This window comes from Podarcis raffonei, chromosome 13 (assembly GCF_027172205.1).
Source record: "Podarcis raffonei isolate rPodRaf1 chromosome 13, rPodRaf1.pri, whole genome shotgun sequence".
NCBI classification, from domain to species: domain Eukaryota; kingdom Metazoa; phylum Chordata; class Lepidosauria; order Squamata; family Lacertidae; genus Podarcis; species Podarcis raffonei.
This window is the reverse complement of record NC_070614.1, coordinates 29,258,674-29,281,215: the sequence shown is the minus strand read 5'-3', so window position 1 is coordinate 29,281,215 and position 22,542 is coordinate 29,258,674. Positions and strand designations below refer to the sequence as shown.

The window sequence follows — 22,542 nt, the reverse complement described above, 5'->3', positions numbered from 1 at the left end:
AAAACAGTCTTACCGTCGTTAATCTTCACAAATCTGTTGCCTTTCTCAAACCTCTGAGGAGATTCACCAGGAATACAGTCTGAAAACAAATCCATTCCTCCTCCCGGTTATAAATCCTTCGGCAAAACCTGCCAAGATGGCGACTCTGTATTTATTGCTGCGCCATTCCAAAAGCTCTTGTTCTTTACTCGATCTCCATAAAGCATACTTTTGGTTAAAGTTCATTTCCACACAGTCCTTAATCACAAAAGGGTCAGAATGAGTCAGAAACTCTGAGCCAGATAAATCTGCAACTGTTGGAAGCAGGAAAAAGCTGCTGTGTTCCCTCCCTTTAGATCTGAGCATTGTGCAGGGATTGGGAATTGTTGCTCTCTCTATATTTTTGGATTCCAACTCCCATCATCCCCAGCTAGCATAGCAAATGTCCGAGGATGAAGGGAGTTGTAGTCCATCAGCAGAGCTGTAGCTAGGTGATCTTGCGCCCTTGGTAGAACCATCCAGATTGCGCCCCCTAGCCACGGACAAATTAGCTCTTCTTTTCACCTCTCCTTCAACCCACCCTCCTCCACCCATTCAATTCACCCTCTATTTAAAACCATTTCTTATGAGGCAATAATCAATATTTATATTTATGGACATATTTTTATCTGATTTAGCCCCACCCCCACCCCCATTGCATGTGCCCCTGTCGGGGGCCCACCTCACCACTCCCTAGCTAAGGCCCTGTCCATCAGCATCTGGAGAACAACAGATTCCTCATCCCTGGCTTTGTGTACCTCAGCAGGCTGCATTGCTTTCTTCTGACCTTTACACCCCTTCCAGATCCCGCCTCCTATATGGATATGGTGACTCCATTACTGTTATATTTCCTCACAAAGCAAAAATATAGAGCTACAATGTCCACAATGCATGGCAAAGTCCCACTACGTACTCCAAGTGAATTATTCTTTCAGCTGATAAGAAAAGATGGTTTTGCTTTGTATTCTAATTTGGGGTAAGTAGAAATAGTGGCATTTATGGTTTGAGTAAACTACTGAACTAAAATGCCTAGTTTCAAAATTAGAATTTTAAAAAATGTAAACACACATTATTATTATTGACCACACACTATGGAAGATCAGGGTCATTGAGCGATGGGCTTGCATTTGCACCCCTACATCCACTCCTGGTTTTCTACATTGCACAATCAGAATAATGGCCTGAACATGACCACAGTTGTTTCAGTTTGGGGATTTTTTTTCTGATGCGCATAGGTTAGAGGGGAGATCCCTATCACAATCCTGTTTCGTTATCTCATCCCAGTACAAGTTTCCAGAGTATGTTGTTAAACATCAAATATTTACTCTTCAGCAGCCTTGGATGCCAAGAACACAGAACTCTTCTTTGAACTTGGACTCTAACTAGTGATCCATTGCCATCATTTCAATTCAGCTTTGGATGAAACATTAATGGAAGGGGGAAGGGTGGTATAAAAGTTATAGGCTGATGAAGAAATCACTTACTGCATTATTGATTGGACTAACTTACCAATGTTATGTGTCCTGCCAATTTACTTTGGCAGGCAAGCCTTGAGAGAGAGAGAGAGAGAGAGAGAGAGAGAGAGAGAGAGAGGGAGGGAGGGAGGGAGAGAGCGCAAACCAATATGTAGACATTTTGCTGCCTGTGTGAATGACAAGATGCCTGCACCTCTATATAGATAAGCAGGATGGAGTGGTAGTTGAACCTTACTTTAGCACAGGCAAAGCGATAGCATCCTTCACTTCATATGAAGGTTTCAGGCTATATTGAGGGGTGCACAACAGGTCACACAGCACACAAAAAGTAGCACAGGATACCATGTGCTCATTGTTGCACCTGACACCTGCTTGCTGCTCATTTAAACAGATGACACAATACAGCAACAGTGAGCAGAGCAATGCAAACACATATGTGCTACCAGCTGCAGTGCACGGTCTGACTTCTTGGGGCCTTCCCCAAGTTGTTGCACAACTGGGGTTTATATCGTGGGCTACAGCTCCCTCCTTGCATAATTTATTCTGATATCACCAAGTTGGGCACTTTTATTTTGGGTGAAGACAGAGGGAAAGTAGGTGTTGAGCAGTTTCGCCTTCTCTCTGTCACCCAATAGCATTTCTCTGTCTTCACCTTGCAGAGGATCTACCATTTGTTTGTTCTTCCTTTTGCTTTGAACATAGCCAAATAAACTTTTATTTTGAACTCTGTTGCAAGCCTGAGCTCATTTAGAACTTTGGTCCACTCGACTTCCCTGCAGACGTTGGCTATTTGTATATACCCTTCCTTTGTGATTTCCTCTTTCTTCCATTTCTTATACATGACCTTATTAAATCTCAGTTAAACTGTATGCTCCTCATGCAGCCACACAACTTTCTTTAGATGCCTTCCTCTTTTCTTTCTCGTTGAAATTGTCTGCATTTGCACCTTCAGCATTTGTCATTGTCTTTCAAATCCTTTCTGATGCTTTCTAGCCAACCAGGTGAATGTGTTCCGGTGTGTCGGGGGGAATGCTCTGTTTAAAAAAAACCAACTGAATTCATTGGATATTACACAATAGGTGAGATTTAGTTGAGAGGGCACGTCTTTGATACACAGATCATAAGAAATGATACACAGAAACTGTGCACTTAGTGTGCTTTTAATTATGACTCTTTCTATCCATCTAAATACAGTGGTACCTCGGGTTGAGAACTTACTTCGTTCTGGAGGTCTGTTCTTAACCTGAAACTGTTCTTAACCTGAAGCACCACTTTAGCTAATGGGGCCTCCCGCTGCCACCACGCCACTGCCGCGTGGTTTCTGTTCTCATGCTGAAGCAAAGTGCTTAACCTGAGGTACTATTTCTGGGTTAGTGGAGTCTGTAACCTGAAGCATCTGCAACTTGAAGTGTCTGTAACCCGAGGTACCACTGTATTATTGTTTTTATGTTATGTAAATGAAATATATATTTCATTTCTTGAATGACAGGTCTTATACTTGTATGCAATGTGATACCTTATTACCATTTGGTTACTTTGTTTCTTTCTTAATGTGATATGCTTACATTATTAATTTAATAAATCATGTATTTCCTCGTCTCAGGTGTTTGTGCTACCCCCGGTAGCAGCCCTGGCAGTGAAGGTTTGTCAAGTGCATTCTTAACTGGCTGCTTATTGAGCATTAGTGAAAGCATCTCTTGTATTTTCTGGTACTTTGCCTTTGGGGGTGACTTGCTATTATGTGTTATGTACATCTGAATACAAAATATCCTACTATCAATGGCTGCGGGTTTCAGTGGCTTGATATAAAATAGCTAGGGATGGTTTCATAGAGTTAAGAAGAACATTGCCATTGTTACTCAGTATGTCAGCACAAAACTTTAAAAAGGGGGGTGTCTGGTGAAGTCCACAGAAATCAGAGTGAATTCTGACCTGGAAATGGGCCACTCTGTGCACTCATCCTATGTACAGAAATATCAAAAATGGGCAAAGCTACATTCACTTGTGTTAGAGCAGGAGAATCAAGTCAAGAATGACTTCACAATCACTTTCACTTTCATGCTTCTTGGATCCAGGACAGGATGAAACTAGCCTCTCTCTTTTTTTTTCCTTGACAGAAAAGAGATTGTTATTTGTGCTTCCCCTACAACTTCACTTTTATTGGGTATCCTGTCTCCTTTTGAAAAGTTGTTTACGCTTCCAAGAATGCTGGGAATGGTTTTATGCCAGACAGAAAGGCAGCCTGCTTGTGCCTGGACTTTATTAGCTATGTTACAACAGAAGATGTTATCTCCTCTGGCAACATGTTTGCTGTACCTGGAGGCAGTTCTGCAATTTTATCTGATATACTTGAAGAAACTGTTTTATGTGCCTATTTTATACGTAAAATTTTTCTCTAGCAGCAGTGACATACGGTGAAATTTTTCACAGGGAAACAGTTAGGGCTCATGCATGTGTATTGCTCTGGAGGGCTGTGCAGTTTTGCAGCCTCTGCAGAAGTAATCACACACAGAGAGACAGAGAGGTGTGCATGCACACACATACATAGAGCCTGGAGACACTGGCTAAGCAGGTACACAGAAAGGTCCTGCTGGGAACATTAAGGGGACTAGACAGCTCTATCACATTGGCTTCCACAAGCACAGAGTTTAGAGAACTTTTCACAGCAATACATACCATGATAGGTAGAATTACATCCAAGAGAGAGGAGAGGCTATTCTGCTTGATATTGCCCTTGCAGAAAGCTCAGTGGGGGAATGGAAGCTTAACATGTCTTTGAACATAGTGCAGGAATAGATAGCCTGTGGATCTACAAATGTTGTTTGACTCCAGCTCCCATCAGCTCCAGCTACCATGGCAGGTGCTTAGGAGCTATGTCAGTTGTACATCACCAACATCTGGAGAGCCAAAGGTTCCCTATCCCTCCTATTACTTCAAAAGAAAGTATGTGGTGGCTTTTGATCTCTTCAGAATTCTACCCATAACCTTTCAAATAGCATGAGTATATGCTGGAGAGGAGAGCAGCTGCCACCTTGTTCATTGCAGAGCTTTTAAAAGGTGAGTTTAGAACTGCCCAGTGGTTTGTGATTGTCATTTGCATGGCTACACACATCCGTATTTTCCTTGTTTGCATACATGCTTTCTTGCTTAGAGTGATTCTAATGGTGACATTTATAAGCCTACCACCAGTGGTGAAGCTGCATAGTCTGCACCGGGGACGGAGAGCAGGCGGGCGCATGGCGTGATGGTACCCCCCTCCCCGATGGTGCAGGGTGTGGTGTGCTCCCCCCACCCCCCACCCCGTTCCTTCGCCAGTGTTCACCACTGAACTGGTAATCTGACTTGAGGGTAGGGAGAAGGACACCATACCATTTCCAAAACCATACCTCTTCTTTATACAGCAAGCCATAGCACATTACCCATTTAAATAAAACTAACTTTTCATTATCCAAAGTTTTTTTCCCCCTCTAATGAAGAAAACATAGCTATTCTAAACTTCAGACAAAACTGGGTGGTTCATTTCATTCCTCAACATGGCTCAGTCATGAAAATATGAATTAATAAATTTGGTTCATCTGCAGGCAGAAGATATCACAGAATAATAATCACAACAAATATATTTTGTCTGTCAGTGTCCTCAGACCAAATCCACAGCATACATTGAAGGCACTAAAATATCTCTTTAAGCAGCCATGATCCAGCAAATTCAATAGTGTAAATTCCCACAATTAATGAGTTTGGGTACAGTTAGAATGTAGAATCCAGGAAATACAGAGGTACCTCGGGTTAAGAACTTAATTAATTCTGGAGGTCCGTTCTTAACCTGAAACTCTTCTTAACCTGAGGTACCACTTTAGCTAATGGGGCCTCCTGCTGCTGGCGCCGCCACCGCACGATTTCTGTTCTCATCCTGAAGCAAAGTTCTTAACCCGAGGTACTATTTCTGGGTTAGCGGAGTCTGTAACCTGAAACCTGAAGCGTCTGTAACCCAAGGTACCACTGTATGTCAATAAAGGAGAGTTGGCATTGCCATTGTTGCATGGAAATAACAAAAAGGCCCTGCTTCATTCCATGTACTCCTGAAATAAAGATATACTCAGTACTTGTTTGCAATGCTTACTAGTCCTTGAAAGTCAAATGATGTGCAAATCCCACAAAGGGGCTTCACCCATAAGAGTTCAGCACCCTCACATCACTGCATTACTTTTACATTTGCTGACAATCCTCTTCCAAGCTTCCTTCACTTCTTTGTTCCTCAGACTGTATATAAGGGGATTGACCAGAGGTGTCAGGACAGTGTAAAATACAGAAAAAAACTTATTCAGCTCCTTTAGTATTTTTGTTTTCGGTAGCACATAGACAATAATGATTGTTCCATAGAAAATGGACACGACAACCAAATGAGAAGAGCAGGTGGAAAAAGCCTTCTGCCTACCAGTTGCTGAGGGAATTCTCAAAACGGCATTAATGATGTAAACATATGATGTAATGGTTAAGATAAATGATGGAAGTGTGCAGAAGGATGCCATGATGGTCAATGCAAGTTGAACCTTGTAGGTGTCAGTGCAGGACAGTTGAATGATAGGGAGGAAATCACAAAAGAAATGTTCTATTTCACTGCGGCCACAGAATGTTAGCTCAGATACAAAAACGATCAATATAGTGTTTTCTATGAAACCACACAGCCAAGATGCAGCTACCAGTTGAAGGCAAACCTTGTTGTTCATTATTCTTGTGTAATGCAGGGGTTTACATATTGCAGCATAGCGATCGTAAGACATCGCCGAAAGAAGGTAGCATTCGGATGCTGCTAAGGATGCTGCAAGCCACAACTGCATAAGGCAGCCATGGACAGGGACTATTCTTTTCCCAGTCAATAAACTATTCAACATTCTGGGCAGGATTGTTGAGGTATAGCAGGCCTCCAAAGAAGACAAATTCCCCAGAAAGAAGTACATGGGAGTATGAAGGCGCTGATCGGTCACAATTAGGACAATGATAAGGATGTTCCCAGTCATAGTCAAAGCGTAGATGATTAGAAAGAGAAAGAAAAGAAGAATTTGCAGGTGCTGGAGATCCCCAAATCCAAGGAGAATGAATTCAGTTGTCATAGTTCGATTCACCCACTCTGATTCTACCATGTTTTTTTTTCCTAGAGGCAAATAAAATAAAAGACATGCAATGATGTTTATATTGCAATTCTGGTGAATAGAACATATGGTTCTAGGATAGATCATATAGTTTTCTCTATGGAGGCCCAGTTTCTCATTCCAGTTCTGTAAATTAATGTGGGGTGGGGGAGGAAGGAGGTCAGGCCAGAGTTTTCAGTTCATTAAAGAGGCATGTTGAATATGATCTATTTAGATATTTCAGTATCTCACTCAGATATTTCACTGTCACAGTATGGTGAATTATGATGCTCACCTGAATTAACAGCAATAGAAATTACCTGTATTCCTTAGTCAGAAAATCTAAAGCTTGGGACTTGTACTTATATAGCAGTTAAATCTCTGTTGTTATTGCAAAAGGACTTGATTATCTTCTCAGATCTGGCAGTCACCATTCCCATTGTTCCTGATCTGTGTTCTGAATCTACTGTTTATGAGGAAAATAAATATTTTTGTCCTAATTGAACTCTTGAGGCAGTACTGCTGCTCCTAGTTCCAACAAATCTGTTTTACCCTTTAAGGAATATGTACCCCCAGTACAATTCATTAAAAAAACTAGTGCTGTGTGAAAAATGTCTTCTGTGTTTTCCCCCTACCCGTTCTCCACAAAAAAATAAAACACACTCAGAAATTGTTGAGAGAAAAATGTTGGTGAAATTCTCAAGAGTGGGTTGAAGATTTTATGTTGCACTTACTTTTGTGAATTTCCTATCTTTTGTTCTACAGATCATTTCTCTGGTAATCTGCACTCTTTTGGCTTGCCTGCACTTCCTGAAAAGCCCATAAAACCCACAACTAAATTCAGGCTTTAAAAAGTGAAATCATATGGCTCTTCTCCACATGCCTCCTCTGAGGGAGGTGTGGAAGGAGGCAAAAATGAGAAGAAACTTTTTAGTGGTGGCTCCCTGCTTGTGGAATGCTCCCCCAGGGGCCACATGTGGTACCACAATTATCTATTTTTAGGTGTCAGGTGTATACATTTCTATTTTACCCAAGGTAAAATGGAGGATATTCGATGTATGATTTGCTTGCTTTTGTTTATCAATAGCAGCTTGGTTGAGTTAGATCTCTAGGTTTTTATTTCATTCTGGTTTTTAATACTGTTATGAGTAGGGAGTGAATAGTCTTCTAAACCCTGGATCCAGCAAGTGTTAAAATATAAGCCAGGCTAGGCTATTGATGAGATGATCACTTGGGTGATGTGCCATTAGGAGGACAAAGGATTAGGATCCTGGCTGCTGTTGTTGCATACATGAAGAGTGGTCTAACACTAAAAAAAATATAAAAAAAATCTCATGACATTATACCTAATAGGATCCTGGTAGCAAGGAATTGGAAAAGCGAAAAGATCCCTACAATAACCGAATGGCAGGTCAAAATGATAGAATATTTACAGTTGGCTATGATGAAAGGGAGAGTTAGAGGGTATCTGATACCGAAGGTACATAAAGAATGGTATATATTCAAAGATTATTTGAAAAATTACTACTACAACAAAAATCTCCTGGCAGACCTTGAATGATTCTTGTAAAATAAAGGTGACAAACAATAAATTTCTTTTGATAAGAACTAGGAAAGCAAAATAATAATATGATGCTGTGTGTAAAACAACAAAATAAGTAACAGTACAATGAGTTTAATCGGAAGTCAATTTTATTTTTTCTTAACCTTTTCTTAATCTTCTTTCTTTTTCTCTTTTCTTCTTATCGTTCTGTAAAACAGATATAGGTAAAATTTCTGATTGGTAATGTACATACCGTATTGTTGTGCAGTGTTGTATATTGTGGCGTATGGTGGATTGTCGTGTAAGTTACTGTTGTTTGTCAAATAAACTATTTTTGAAAAAATAAAATAGAGGACAAAGGATTAAGGGCCTTGGTGTGAGATGGGAAATGGGTGGGCCCCCTCCCTCCCTAGAGTTTTGTAGTGATCTGGGTCAGAAGCAAAGCAGCAAGCTGAAGCGGTCCAGAGTGTAGATGCAAAGAGGAAAGTGCCTCAGAAGGGTGAGCTAACTGGGGCTGAGAAGCTGCAGCTGATTGATTTTGCCACTCTCTGGGAGCCTGCTGTGGAAGAAGGGGTGCAGCAGGAGGAATTGGAGGTACTGTATGTGTGAACATGCTGGAGGAGCAGCCAGCAGCTGAAGAAATGGTGGTTTATTTAAATAAACCATATTTCATAAAGATACCCTAGTCTCTTCTGTGCCTCACTTCCAAAGGAAACACGAACCCTTGGTAAGTGCCTGGAACCCTTGGAATCTTGCACCATTTGGAGATGGTGGTAGACTGCAACAATACTTTGCTTTAACCTTTGTTTCATTATGTAAATCACTTTCGGTCACTTTTTTTGGAAAAACCAAACAAAAAGATTGATTAGTGCTTATTATTAAGATTATTATATATGGACAATGCTCTGGAAATGATGCTTCATCACACATAATGTCATTCTGAAGAGACTTCTGTGTGGAAGTTGTGTTGTTCCCAGGGAATTGTGGGTAGAATGAAGAGTTCCACTACCATGAAGTACGGTGTAGCTTTCTTCAAAAATACACCACCAGTTGTTATGCTGCTGCAGCCTAGTATGAGCCTGGATCCTTTGGGAATTTTCACCCCTGTCAGGGACTGGGTAGATGAGAGGAAATGGTGGAGACCGTTGCCCCAGGCATTGCCTAGAGAGGAGGAAGAGGCAGATAGCATAGACCTCCAGGAGTGGTTTGGCACAGGGCATACCTCAGAGGGAGATGAGGGCAAAAGTTGGGAAATAATAGGAGAGGTGGAGGGGGAAGTGGAGAGCATTCAACTGGCACAGCCTGAGCAGCAGTTGAATGAGGATAGAGAACAGAGAGCTCAGAGGCAACTGTCACGTACCAGCCACCATTGGAGGCAGGAGGAGGAGTCAGATGAATAGCGATGAATAGGGAAGTAACGTAGAAGGGGTGGAGCTTCACTGGAGGCAACGTTAGGCATCATGGAGCATCTTCAATTTGTCTCTGTAGCTTGTATTAATAAACAGAACACTGCTTTCCTGGGAATTGGCTGCAGCTGCCGTCAGCACCCTGACAATGCCCCCTGCATCCAATTCTTAAAAATTTATGGTGAATGGTTCTATGGAGCCCAAAGCTGAGTTTTTACATTGCAATTCACAAACGCAAGTTCTTTGTTGTACACACACAGTTTCTGGTTGGACACTGATTAATTTTAGCTCAGTTTCCTAGTAGCTTTAGGCAAAAGACTGCAGAAATAGTAAGGTTGCCATACACCATTTTTGCCAATTTCCCTTGAAAATAGCTTACAAACTGCATTCTTTTGTGATTTTGCCAAAAAAAGCAACCCTAAGTAATAGCCAAAGATGAATACAAAATAAGTCATCCAACCCCAGCAAGATCCAAAATAGAATCCACTTAATAGAGACACCTGATGAAAACACAAGACCACAAAAGTATAGGGTGGGGATTTTGACTCCTTGCTCATTTTGTTATGTGCTGTCAAACCACAGGAACAAGATTGCTGGTAAAATCTGCTGCCATCTGCTGGATGTGAATTTTGAGTCATCCTGAATCACTACAGTGGTATCTTGGGTTAAGAACTTAATTAATTCTGGAGGTCCGTTCTTAACCTGAAACTGTTCTTAACCTGAAGCACCACTTTAGCTAATGGGGCCTCCCGCTGCTGCTGCGCCACTGCTGCATGATTTCTGTTCTCATCCTGAAGCAAAGTTCTTAACCCAAGGTAATATTTCTGGGTTAGCGGAGTCTGTAACATGAAGCATCCGTAACCTGAAGCGTATGTAACCCGAGGTATGACTGTACTTCATTAAAAAGTTCCATGCATGTCTCACAACATTACATCTTAATGCTATTGAACATTTGCATCTTAACCACATTACAAAGTGCCCTCTGAAGCCATTTTAACAGGAGACACTTAGATATTTGTGTCTCCCACATCTGTGAATGCAAATCCACATTACAACAAACCATGTGCCTTACACAAGGAGCCTCCATGTGTACAGTAATGACCCCATTTCAAAAGTAGCAACTAAACATGGGAGCTACCAAAAAAATGCCATGGAGGTGAGGTAAAGGTGTGGGCTTGCAGTACTGTTGTATCTATGTTGCTTCCTCACAGCAGCAAAGCTTGAAGAAGCCTACAATGTGAAGTAATTTGCCCACTTTCTGATAGCTCTCCCCAGGGCCATCTTCACCTCTTTGTTCCTCAGGCTGTATATATAAGGATTGACCAGAGGTGTCAAGATGGTGTAAAAGACAGAGAAACCAATCAAGTGACATAAGTCAGTGGTTTTCAACCTTTTTGAGTCCATGGCTCCCTTGACCAACTACATTCTTTCTGCAACACCCCTGTGGGACTCAGAAGCCCAGTTATGTCACCCCTTGCCTGCAGAGGTGGCAGCCCCTCGCTCTTTCTTAAACACCCTCCATTGTGGAGTGTTCCCTCATTCTCCTCTCCTCTACCCTCTCCTTGGGAGTCCTCTTGGCAGCCACTGCTGCCACCCCTGGTCTCTGAGCTGCCCCCCTGCCCTAAAGAGAGGTGCCTCCCCCCGCCCCAGAGAGAGGTGCCTCCTCACACTGTTCCACAGGGGTTTGTCCATTCCCAACAGCAAGGGCTGACAGACTGGCTGGCTGGGCTCCCTCGCCCTCTTGCTTGCTTATTCTGGGGCCACATCAGCTTCTGGCAACCAGCACCCTCTGGCCAGCCCCAGAGGCACAATTTGCCCACAGAGCTTGTCGTCAAGATTGCTGCAACAAACAGCTGTGCAAGCCTTTTGGAGGCAGAGATGCGAGCGGACATCAGAGGAGGGAGGAAAGGAAAGAGGGACAGAGGCCGGTGTTGCCTGTGGCACCCCTGATTATAATTCAAGGCACCCCAAGATGCCATGGCACACTGGTTGAAAACCACTGACTAAGTGAATATGTGAATATTCACTCAACAGCCATTCATGTGGTATCTGAAATGAAGCTGCATGCTTCAGACTTCTATAACCATATATCACATGGAAATCAAACAGTAAAATAGGTTCCCTCTCCCATGAGTACACATACCACCCCCACCCCTACAGAATCTTCTCTTCTCAGCTTGAGTTGCCTCTTGGGAGTGAAGCTCCTGAAGAGCTATAAGAGGCAAATATTGATAAAGTTCTTTGCCACATTGTCTTTCAACAACTGCCAGTTAATATATGACCAACAGAACACACATAATCACTTCTAAATATTTATTTCAATGCTTGATTAGACCCATGGGAATGAATGAACCAAATATAAACTTCATTGCCATGTCTCTTTCATTTCTGTCAATGCAAAGAGCAATTAGACAGATCATCTTTGAAACAGACAGAGTGAGAAAAACATGATAAATGGAGGAAACAGCAGCTCACATTTGGTGGATGGCTACACCAATGAACTGCATGATCAGCGATGGAGAGAGAGAAATAAAATAAGATTAGGTAACCCAGAATCTACCCATGCACAGCTAGGTAAGTTCATGTGGTTTCAGTTATCTTATTTGTTACCAATTTGATTGATTGTATCAGAAGTTCATTATACTTTGAATACTCTCAAGAAATATCTTCAGGGGTTAGGTGTGTATAAAGCCACCATCTAAACTGGGGCTTTGATAAAGAAAATATTTCTACCAGTGCACACTCATTTCTCAAAAAAAATTGAAGAAAACAGGACAGTGGCAGCAATTCAGCAATTCGTCTTTGTTTGTGCATGTCAGAACCATAAGGAATAGACTGATCAGGCTCACAGGGTTTAGCTGGATTGTGATGGGATCTGATGGGATGGGATCTGATGTTGTTGCTTCTGGAATTAAAAAGTGGCAGTGGTGCCATCAGCACAGGACTTTGAGACAAAACTTCAGGCTTCCATGCAGAAGAATGAACAGAAGGGCCTTCAAACCAAGTGGTGCTAAATGCATCACTTTTGGGTGATATATTATACATTTACCGTCTAAAGACCTGCACCTCATAAGAACATTGAATAAAATATTAAATTACCTAGCTGCAAGGAAAGCGATACATGAATTACAGTCGTGTTCAACTCTGCTTTTCATTCTGAGAATGAATTGTTTCAGAACAGTGCTCCACAGTCAGATGTGACAACCAAATTATAGCTCTGTCAACGCAGAGTAGTGCTGTAGTGAGAAATGTTGGCAACCTTTTCAAAACTTGTGTAGCATATCTTAAAATTCCACAAATAATTTGTTTGGAAGGGAAAACATAATTTCATTCAGAATTCTACTAGAGGAGAGTTTTCCATAGGCATGTATCAACTGCCAACTTGTATAAGAAAGCACTGCCTCTGTTGGGAATAGCGCAGAAAGAACAGCCACTTAGGATCTAGTTCACTCTGCAATGCTCAAACCCACCTGGCTAATTTCTGGGCAAGAATTGCAAAATAGGTATCCCCAGGTCTAATGATAGTTTCTTGACCACGTAGGGGACTTCCTTCTTCTCTAAGGCACTACATTCTCAGCAAGAACCTAATATCCTAATTCAATCTACTTGAGCATTTTGGCATGTCTCCATCAGCACGTTTTCCATCTTCTCTTTTTCTAAACTGCATATGTCTTCTTTTTACAGCCACTGAAGAAGCAGACAATGCATAACCAATCATCAAGAGTGACTGAATTTGTTCTGCATGCATTCTCTGATGATCAGAAGTTGCAGACATTTCATTTCACTACTTTCCTAGCCATTTATTTGATGGCCGCCATTGAAAACCTTTTTATCGTCACAGTTACCATTTCCAGTCATCACCTTCACAAACCCATGTACTTCTTTCTCTCCAATCTGGCATTACAAGACCTTGGTTCCATATCTGTCACAGTTCCCAAATCCATGGCAAATTCCCTGATGAAGACCAATACCATTTCTTACAATGGATGCATCTGTCAAGTTTTCTTCCTTGTCTTTTTCACTGCATCTCACATTTTCCTCCTTGGCATCATGGCGTATGATCGCTATGTTGCCATCTGTAATCCACTGCAATACGAGACTGTGATGAATGGGACAGCATGCATCCAAATGGCAATCAGTGTATGGAGCATCGGGCTTCTTTATTCCACAATATACACTGGAAGTACATTCACAATAGAGTTCTGTACCAATGATATCAATCAATTCTTCTGTGAAATTCCACAGCTATTCAAAATTGCTTGCTCTGACTCATATATCATTGCATTTTTTGCTGTCTGGGTTGGAACTTTTGTGGCCTTTATTTACCTTACATTAATAGTTTTTTCTTATGTTCAGATTTTCAGGGTAGTTTTAAAAATTCCTTCTGCTGAGGGGAAGAAAAAAGCTTTCTCAACTTGCTTGCCACACCTTGTTGTAATATCCTTATATTTCATAAGTGGTTCTTTTGCCTATCTAAAGCCAACATCGAGGTCCCTATCAACCATGGATCTTGTAGCTTCATTGTTCTATTGTGTGTTGCCACCTCTTATGAACCCATTAATCTATTGCTTTAGGAATAAGGAACTAAAAATGGCATTCTGGAAGCTGACTGCCAATCTTTCCACTCCGTTCTTACCCAGTTGTCATTGACTAGTGGACAGGTCTTAGTATCTGCAAAGTTCCCTCAATTTCATTGAAATGTTTCTAAAATTGTAAATATTATTATTATTATTATTATTATTATTATTATTATTATTATTATTTTAAAGCTGGACAGCATTTCTCCTCTACATATAAAAAGATTTTGGAACTTGGCACTTGTCTGAAATCTTGCAAGTAAATCTTCAGACTTCTTTCTTAGAAATTATTTCACTTGATTAAATTTGTGGAGGTGAAAGAACTATATAGGGATTCAGTCCACATCACTTCTGCTAATGGAAAGAAGAATAAATGTGATCACCTCCCAAACAAATGTGGCGAGAGGAACATGTGATAAATGGAGAAAATGACAAATCCCATTGGATTGCTAGAAACCAACAGAACAAACAGAGATGTAAAAGGGACAAATATAATGAATTAATCTACAGACCATGGCCCTTAATAACCCTTCTTTAATTGTTGTTGTTGTTTAGTCGTTTAGTCATGTCTGACTCTTCGTGACCCCATGGACCAGAGCATGCCAGGCACTTGCACTGCCTCCCGCAGTTTGGTCAAACTCATGCTGGTAGCTTCGAGAACACTGTCCAACCACCTCGTCCTCTGTCGTCCCCTTCTCCTTGTGCCCTCCATTTTCCCCAACATCAGGGTCTTTTCCGGGGAGTCTTCTCTTCTCATGAGGTGGCCAAAGTATTGGAGCCTCAGCTTCAGGATCTGTCCTTCCAGTGAGCACTCAGGGCCGATTTCCTTCAGAATGGATAGGTTTGGTCTTTTTGCAGTCCATGGAACTCTCAAGAGTCTCCTCCAGCACCATAATTCAAAAGCATCAATTCTTCGGTGATCAGCCTTCTTTATGGTTCAGCTCTCACTTCCATACATCACTACTGGGAACACCATAGCTTTAACTATACGGACCTTTGTCAGCAAGATGATGTCTCTGCTTTTTAAGATGCTGTCTAGGTTTGTCCTCCTTCTTTAATAGTTGCTCTTATGTCCAGATCTTAAGGATAGTTCAAAGAATACCTTCTGCACATAGGTGAACGCAATCAGTGTGTGGACTGCAGAGCTCTATTCCACAGCATACATGGGAGATAGTCTGAAAAAATTTCTGTGTCAATAGTAGTCTATGGAATTCCACAGTTATTATGTGTTGTCTGAATTGTTGGGTCTGTGGAATGTTCTTGTTCTAATCATTTTTCCTTCTGTTTAGATTTTACAGGTCATTTTATGAATCCATTCTGTCCAGAGAAAGCAAAATGCCATTGAAAATTGCATTTTATTGTAATATACTTATATTTCATAAGTGGTTCATTTGCCTAGCCCACATTTGGGTCTTTATAAACAATGGCTCTCATGAGTTCTGTGTCCTATTGCATGTTTCCACCAGTAATGAACCTATTGATCATTAAGAATAAGGAACTGAAAGTGGCATTCTGGAATTTGATGGCTAGTCTTTTCCCCAAATTCTTAGCCAGCTATTACTCAGCAAGCCTCCTTATTTGATCCCATTTTGGCAAAGACACACTCACCTAACCTATATCTAACCTCAGATATGACTTGAGGGGTAGAAATCTTGCTCAGCCACAAGGGGGTTTTCAAGGGTGCCTGCAAAGCATTATGAAAGGTAATGCTGCCAGATAATCAAAAGCCCATTTCAAGTTGTTGTGCAAGACACCATGTTGAAAAGGGAGTCTGCAAGACCCTTGCAGGCAAAAAAGGGTCACCGGATGCCATTGAGATTGACAGATGAGAAGATGTTTGACAGATGGGAAGCTCTGTCCACCTGTAAGACTTGGAGCATGATGGGAGAGGGAGATAGCATATCTGGTCGACCATCCAGATCCCCTTTCCTGGATTGTAGGGGGGGGCACTTGACATTTACTTAATATTTTATTAAAACTATTATAGAATAAATACTTTTTAAATAAAACCAAACATTTCTGGGTTTTGCTCACTTAAGTTTTAAAAATGTGTCTGAAACTGGACATTATTTTTAGTCATTGTTTCTTCTGACAAAGCTGCAAACAGTTAGAAAACACACTTCCTAATTAGAAACTATTTCATTTTCTTCTAATGAATCCCTTTGGGGAATGTTTGTATCCACAATAATTTTGCTTAGCTCCTTGAGGGATGTGTGTCCCTCATGAAATTAATTAATAAGGAATAGCACTTTGCTTTGAAAATTAAGGTTTAAAATGTATCTTTCTGTATTGATTACTTAGCTGTGGCTTTTTGGTTGCTGTTGGTTCTCTGACTGTTGCTATCTGCTGCCACCTGTTTGTTATTGTTACATGTTTATTTATTACTAGGGACTTTGCTCTTGCACTCAGATCTTAAAGTGCTCTGCTTTAGCAGTCCATAGGTCTTCAGAACCCAGCTGTTAGCATTCTAGGTGAAATGAAGCAAAGTGAATCCCTTTTAGTTTCTGCACAAAAAGCTTTTGGACCAAAGTGTTGGCAATCTGGCGGCCTTATTCCACCCTGAACAGGCTGCTGTGTTTGTAAAAATCCTCCAGGGAAAAGGCTATATGCATTTTTAGATTTCCCATTATATTGAATGGAGAACACACAGATTCATTTTAAACAGAGTGGCATGGAACTCAATACACAGATCAATATAGAGAGAGTTCAGGGTAACTCGGAAACAGTTTGAAAACAAAACAAAACAAATCACACAGTGAAATGGCAAATATTGTGGCCTGTGTACATCCCATATGTAGCTCATAGAATCATTGAATTGTAGAGTTGGAAGGGACCCAGAGGATCATCTAGTCCAACCCCCTGCAATGCAGGAATATTCAGCTGTTCCATACAGGAATCAAACCTGAAACCTTGGCATTATCAGCACCACACTCTAACCAACTGTGTGAGAAAAGCTGTCTGACCATCTTTCTCCATGTCGTTCAAAAAGGGTGTGTGAAACTGGTTGTGATCTTTCCAGTAGCACCTTAAAGACCAACTAAGTTAGTTCTTGGTATGAGCTTTCGTGTGCATGCACACTTCTTCTGAAGAAGTGTGCATGCACACGAAAGCTCATACCAAGAACTAACTTAGTTGGTCTTTAAGGTGCTACTGGAAGGAAAAAAAATTTTTTTGTTTTGACTATGGCAGACCAACACGGCTACCTATCTGTAACTGGTTGTGATCTGAATCCTTATTTCTCCAAGCAAATTATTTTTATCTTTTTTAAAAAAAATGCACCTGCTAATTAGAAACTATTGCAAATATATATTTTTTCTAATCAGGCTCAGTCCAAAACAGCTTGCTATGAGGCAGATCAGCAAATGGTGCTGTTATTGCACCCAAAGTAAGACGGATACTGCCAATATGTTTGTTAAGGAATACAGTTAATAGGTTAATTCTCCATGAACTAGCAGAGATCATTCATTCCCCACAGTGCACCTACAGGCATCTTGTGATACTGATACCTGTATTAATGAACAGATTTGGGAAGTAACTTTGTGCATAAAAGGGCTCAGGTGTGGCTTGTGGTAGGAGACAGCCTTCAACAATTCCTGCAATATGTTGGAACGGTGGGTCTGAAAGAAGACTTTTTGAAGAGATTGTCTGAGGAAGAAGTTGAGAAATTGCCAAACTTCAGAACTCAGAGAACTCAGAGAAGTTGCAGGACTGTGCAAGCAACTGAACCTAAGGACTTGGCTGTGGACTTTTAACACAGCAAGGACTTTGCAGCAAAGAACCCTCTCTGGGCTCAGAGAGCAAAGACTACTTGTAACATCTGTAAATAGTGTGTATATATATATAGTGATGTGTGTTGGTGTTGGCCTCGTAAAAGCAGCCCTGCCAAATGGCTGTTTTCTGTGGTGAGATGCAGGAGGTGATCAAGCATAGAACTTGAGTGAATGTGCCCTCACAGAGTTAATAAAAAGTAGTCTTGTTCTTGCCTTTCCAGGCTAAAGCAGATATTCCCTTCTCTAGTACTGTCCAATTCTACGCCAAAATTTGATCTGCTGAGTGATTACTCCACATGGGGCCATCTCCACTAACTCACATCAGTCTGAGGACAATCACATTCAGCCAGTGATGCATATGTCTTGCTTGTGGGAATCAGGCCTGCATGGTGCCTGAGCTACCGAGCGCCATCCTTTGGATCTAGAGATCCAGCCAATTTTTTAATTGATTACTCGTTATTAAAAACATTTGGGAAATGATATATAATGAACTGGGGGGGGTGTTTAAAATAATGTTTGTTAAAAAACCAGAAGCTTTTTTGTTAGGTATTTTAGGACAAGAGTTGCCGAAAGAAAAACGGACACTATTTATGCTACAACAGCAGCTAGAATTTCAATAGCCCAAAATTGGAAGGCTGGAGAAGTACCATCAAAAGACCGACTGCAAGAAAATTGATGAACTATGCAGAGTTAGCAAAGTTAACGGGCAAACTGTGTGAAAAGGACAATACAGTACTGATTTTGAAAAAGAATGGGAACCTTTTACAGTATATTTGCAGAAACAAAAAAAATGGACTCATTGGCAGGATTTAAATAAACATTTACAAATTTATTTACAGAGAACAAGAAGTATAACAATGTGATAACATAGTATTATGTATAAACAGCAGAATGTATCATTTGATGTAACAAAACTGAAATGGAAGCTGAGGGAAGTCAATAGGGAGGGGGGAAATCGGAAAATGAATGTTTAGTAAGGATATTGGATATTTGTTATGAGGAAAGAAAATCAGTAAAAAAAAATTTTTTTAAAAAAAAATAAATTTTTTTGATTACTCTACACAGGTGATCAATAGCTGTTTTCCACCCTACAAAAGGTTATGAGTCCAGATGGTAATAGAACACAGAATATGGGATATCTGAAAAATTTTCAAACTTGTTGAAGTGATTTTTAAAGCAGAGGTGGGTGGGAATATGCTTCCTTCTTAGTAGACAAAAAGCTGTTGCAGCCTTGAATAATATTAGCTTTTTTGCTGCTGCTGCATAAAACTGTTGACTCATGTCAAAGGAGCTAACTCTAGGAGTTGAAGTCCTTTCACACAAACACCCCAATAAAATATGTGAGCCCCCAAAATTAATGGGCATTGCCATTCAAAAGTTGTGTGCATGTTGTACCATGTGATTGATTATGTGGGGTGGGGCTTATGTGCCTTGCCCCCACAATACTTTATTCAAGTTGGAACCCCTGACTCATGTGGAGTGAAGGAAATAAATATGGGTAAAATTAACTGGAGTATCTCTTTTTTACTTCTGCCAATACAGAGAACAGTGAGAGAGAGAAGGATGTGATCCACAGAGAAAATGGCAAATCACATTGCTTGGCCAGAAATGACCTTTTATCATGGAACATGGAATGTTTCTATATTTAAACAGTAAAATACACACATATACCACAAATACCTGTGAGTGTTTCCTTCTGAGTTTGATTAGACTCCTGGGAGTGGTGGAAATAAATATCCATTGCAGCTTCTCCTTTACATTTCTGCCAGTACAGAGAACAGTATCACCTCTCAAACAGCTGTGGAGAGAGAAGGATGTGATACGTTGAAAGGGCAAATCACATTGGCTGCCCAGGAAAAAATGCCACAGATCTCAATCAGGTATGAAAATGAAGCAGATAAAATTATGCAATCTCTGCCCATGAACAGCATGGTAAGTCTTTTCAGTTATTGGTGACCTACATAATAGAAATAAAGTTTTATCACAATTTATTTATTGATTATCTAGTCCAGAGTCTGCAAAGATTAGGTGTGCAGAAGAGTCACCATGTCACCAAGAATGATACAATTTCATTCAATAAAGGGAATATTCTTGCCTGCACATAGAAGAGAACAGGCCAGAGTAAGTCCCTCTTTGGTTATGGATGTTGGAAACATGGCAAGGACAAAGACGGTTAAAGATGACAGATAGCATTACTTGGATTATGTTGGAAATTGATGTCTGCTTTGTATTCTTTCTATTCAGGTTTGGGAAGGCATGATTCTAGGCTTCCTGTTAGCAGAATGAGCAGAAGCACACATGCACACACTGGAAGAAGAAAACGGGGCACCTCTCCCATGAAGTCCCACTTTGCTTGTGCATCTCAGAAACCTGATTTGGACAAAGATTGATGATCATTGGGGTTACTTGGATCATTTTGAGAACTGATGCCTGCTTTTCATTCTTGCCTCTGGGAGTGAAAGGACGAGTGGTGGATTCATATCAGGTGTGGGGGTAAGAATTTCAGACCTCCACTTAGATTAAGCAAAAGCAAGACATTCATACACCAAAAAAAAAAAAAAAAACTGGGACAGTGCTGCTCTTGTAGATAAATAAAGTCAATGGTCCCCTAGTTTCTCTTCAAGCCTCTCAGATATTTCTCCTGGAAGATAGATTGCAGGTTCATTTTCTGAAGTTCAATTTAGCGAAATTTTGGTGGCAGCATTGAATTTCAAAGTAATATAAATAGTATGTTAAGCCTTTTACAGCTTAGAACATGGATAGGAAAACTAAGGCCCAGGGGCTGGATCCGGCCCAGTTGCCTTCTAAATCTGGTCTGCAGATTGTCCGGGAATCAGCGTGTTTTTACATGAGTAGAATGTGTCCTTTAATATAAAATGCATCTCTGAGTTATTTGTGGGGCCTGCCTGGTGTTTTTACATGAATAGCATGTGTGCTTTTATTTAAAATGCATCTTTGGGTTATTTGTGGGGCATAGGAATCCGTTCTTTTTTCCCCCAAAATATAGTCTGCCCCCCCCCACAAGGTCTGAGGGACAGTGGACTGGCCCCCTGCTGAAAAAGTTTGCTGACCCCTGGTTTAGAGCTTGTTTATTTGTTTACCAATACATGCCCACTCAACTATTTCAGTCTGCAGAATTGGCTGTGTTACAGGTGACACATAATAGTCAATCTACACTTACAGAAACTGACTTTTACTGTGGTAGCCCCTACAGTTCTTTATTACATTAAGTTTCTATGTCCAAGGATCACTGGGCAGTTAGGAATTCCCTGCCTAATGACATAATTCTGGACAAGAGCCCTCAGTGGACTATTTTAAATGGCTTTTAAAAATCATTTTATTTCAATGAAATATGCCCAGACTTGCTGTTTTAATGTTATATTTTTTTGATAAAAATGTTGTTTTTTGATGATTTTATCAGTGTTCCTTGAAAAAAGCATTTCACTATATTTCATATTGACTGCTTTACTATTTTGCAATTTAATGCCATTTAATTTTCTTTAAAACTAAAAAAAACCTGAAGAATTGTTTATTAATCAATTGTTTATTGCTTACTTAAGTCAATCCACACGATCATATTGGGGAACATGCATTAAAGCATTCTCCGCCTCCTTTCTAAAATGGATTTGTCTTCTCCTTGCAGGTACCACACACTCACACAATGTTAAACCAGTCTTCAGGATTGGTGGAATTCATTCTGCATGGATTCTCTGATACTCAGGGATCGGAGACATTTCAGTTCATTATATTTTTGATCATATATCTGATCGCTGTCACTGAAAACCTCATCATCATCACAGTCATCTCTTACAGTGCTCAGCTTCACAAACCCATGTACTTCTTTCTAGCCAATCTGGCATTCCAAGACTTTGGCTCCATATCTGTCACAGTCCCCAAATCCATGGCAAATTCCCTGATGAACAGCAAGACCATTTCTTACAATGGATGCATCTGTCAGGTTTTCTTCTTTGTCCTTTTCTCTGGATCTCATTTTTACCTCCTTGGAATTATGGCATATGACCGCTACATTGCCATCTGCTGCCCGCTGCACTATGAGACTGTCATGAATAGAAAGGCATGTATCCAAATGGCAATCGGTGCATGGATTGCTGGGCTTCTGTATTCTGCATCATACGCTGCTAGTACATTCACAATAGAGTTTTGTTCCAATAACATCAATCAGTTCTTCTGTGAAATTCCACAGTTAATCAAAATTGCTTGCTCTGAATCATATCTCATTGCATTTTGGAATACGTGTGTTGCTGCTTCTCTGGCCTTCATTTATATTGTTCTAATAGTGTATTCTTATGTTCAGATCTTCAGGGCAGTTCTAAGAATTCCTTCTGCCCAGGGAAAGGAAAAAGCCTTCTCAACTTGCTTGCCACACCTTGTTGTAACATCATTATATTTTCTCATTGGTTCATTAGTATATTTAAAGCCAACTTCTAAGTCTCTGTCATCAATAGATCTTGTACTTTCAGTGTTTTATTGCATGTTGCCACCAGTCATGAATCCCCTAATCTATAGCATTAGGAATAGGGAACTGAAATTAGCATTATGGAAGTTTATTTCCAACGTTTTTGCTCATTTTTTTGCACAATCATCAATGCTCTTAAGGAAATAA

General features: G+C 40.6%; 2 protein-coding genes and 1 pseudogene across 2 annotated transcripts; 2 read left to right on the top strand and 1 right to left on the bottom strand.

Moving 5' to 3' along the window:
• Positions 1-5,680: 5,680 nt before the first annotated feature.
• On the bottom strand, positions 5,681-6,634 carry LOC128400342 (olfactory receptor 6C4-like). Its single transcript, XM_053362493.1, has one exon. The coding sequence runs from the start codon at positions 6,632-6,634 to the stop codon at positions 5,681-5,683; it is 954 nt and encodes a 317-aa protein (XP_053218468.1).
• A 5,274-nt stretch (positions 6,635-11,908) lies between these two features.
• LOC128400341 (olfactory receptor 14A16-like) lies at positions 11,909-14,221 on the top strand (annotated as a pseudogene).
• Positions 14,222-19,778: 5,557 nt separating this feature from the next.
• LOC128400340 (olfactory receptor 14J1-like) lies at positions 19,779-22,542 on the top strand. The gene is made up of 2 exons (XM_053362491.1): positions 19,779-19,850; positions 21,562-22,542. Exons 1-2 carry the CDS (start codon positions 19,779-19,781, stop codon positions 22,540-22,542), a joined length of 1,053 nt encoding a protein of 350 aa, XP_053218466.1.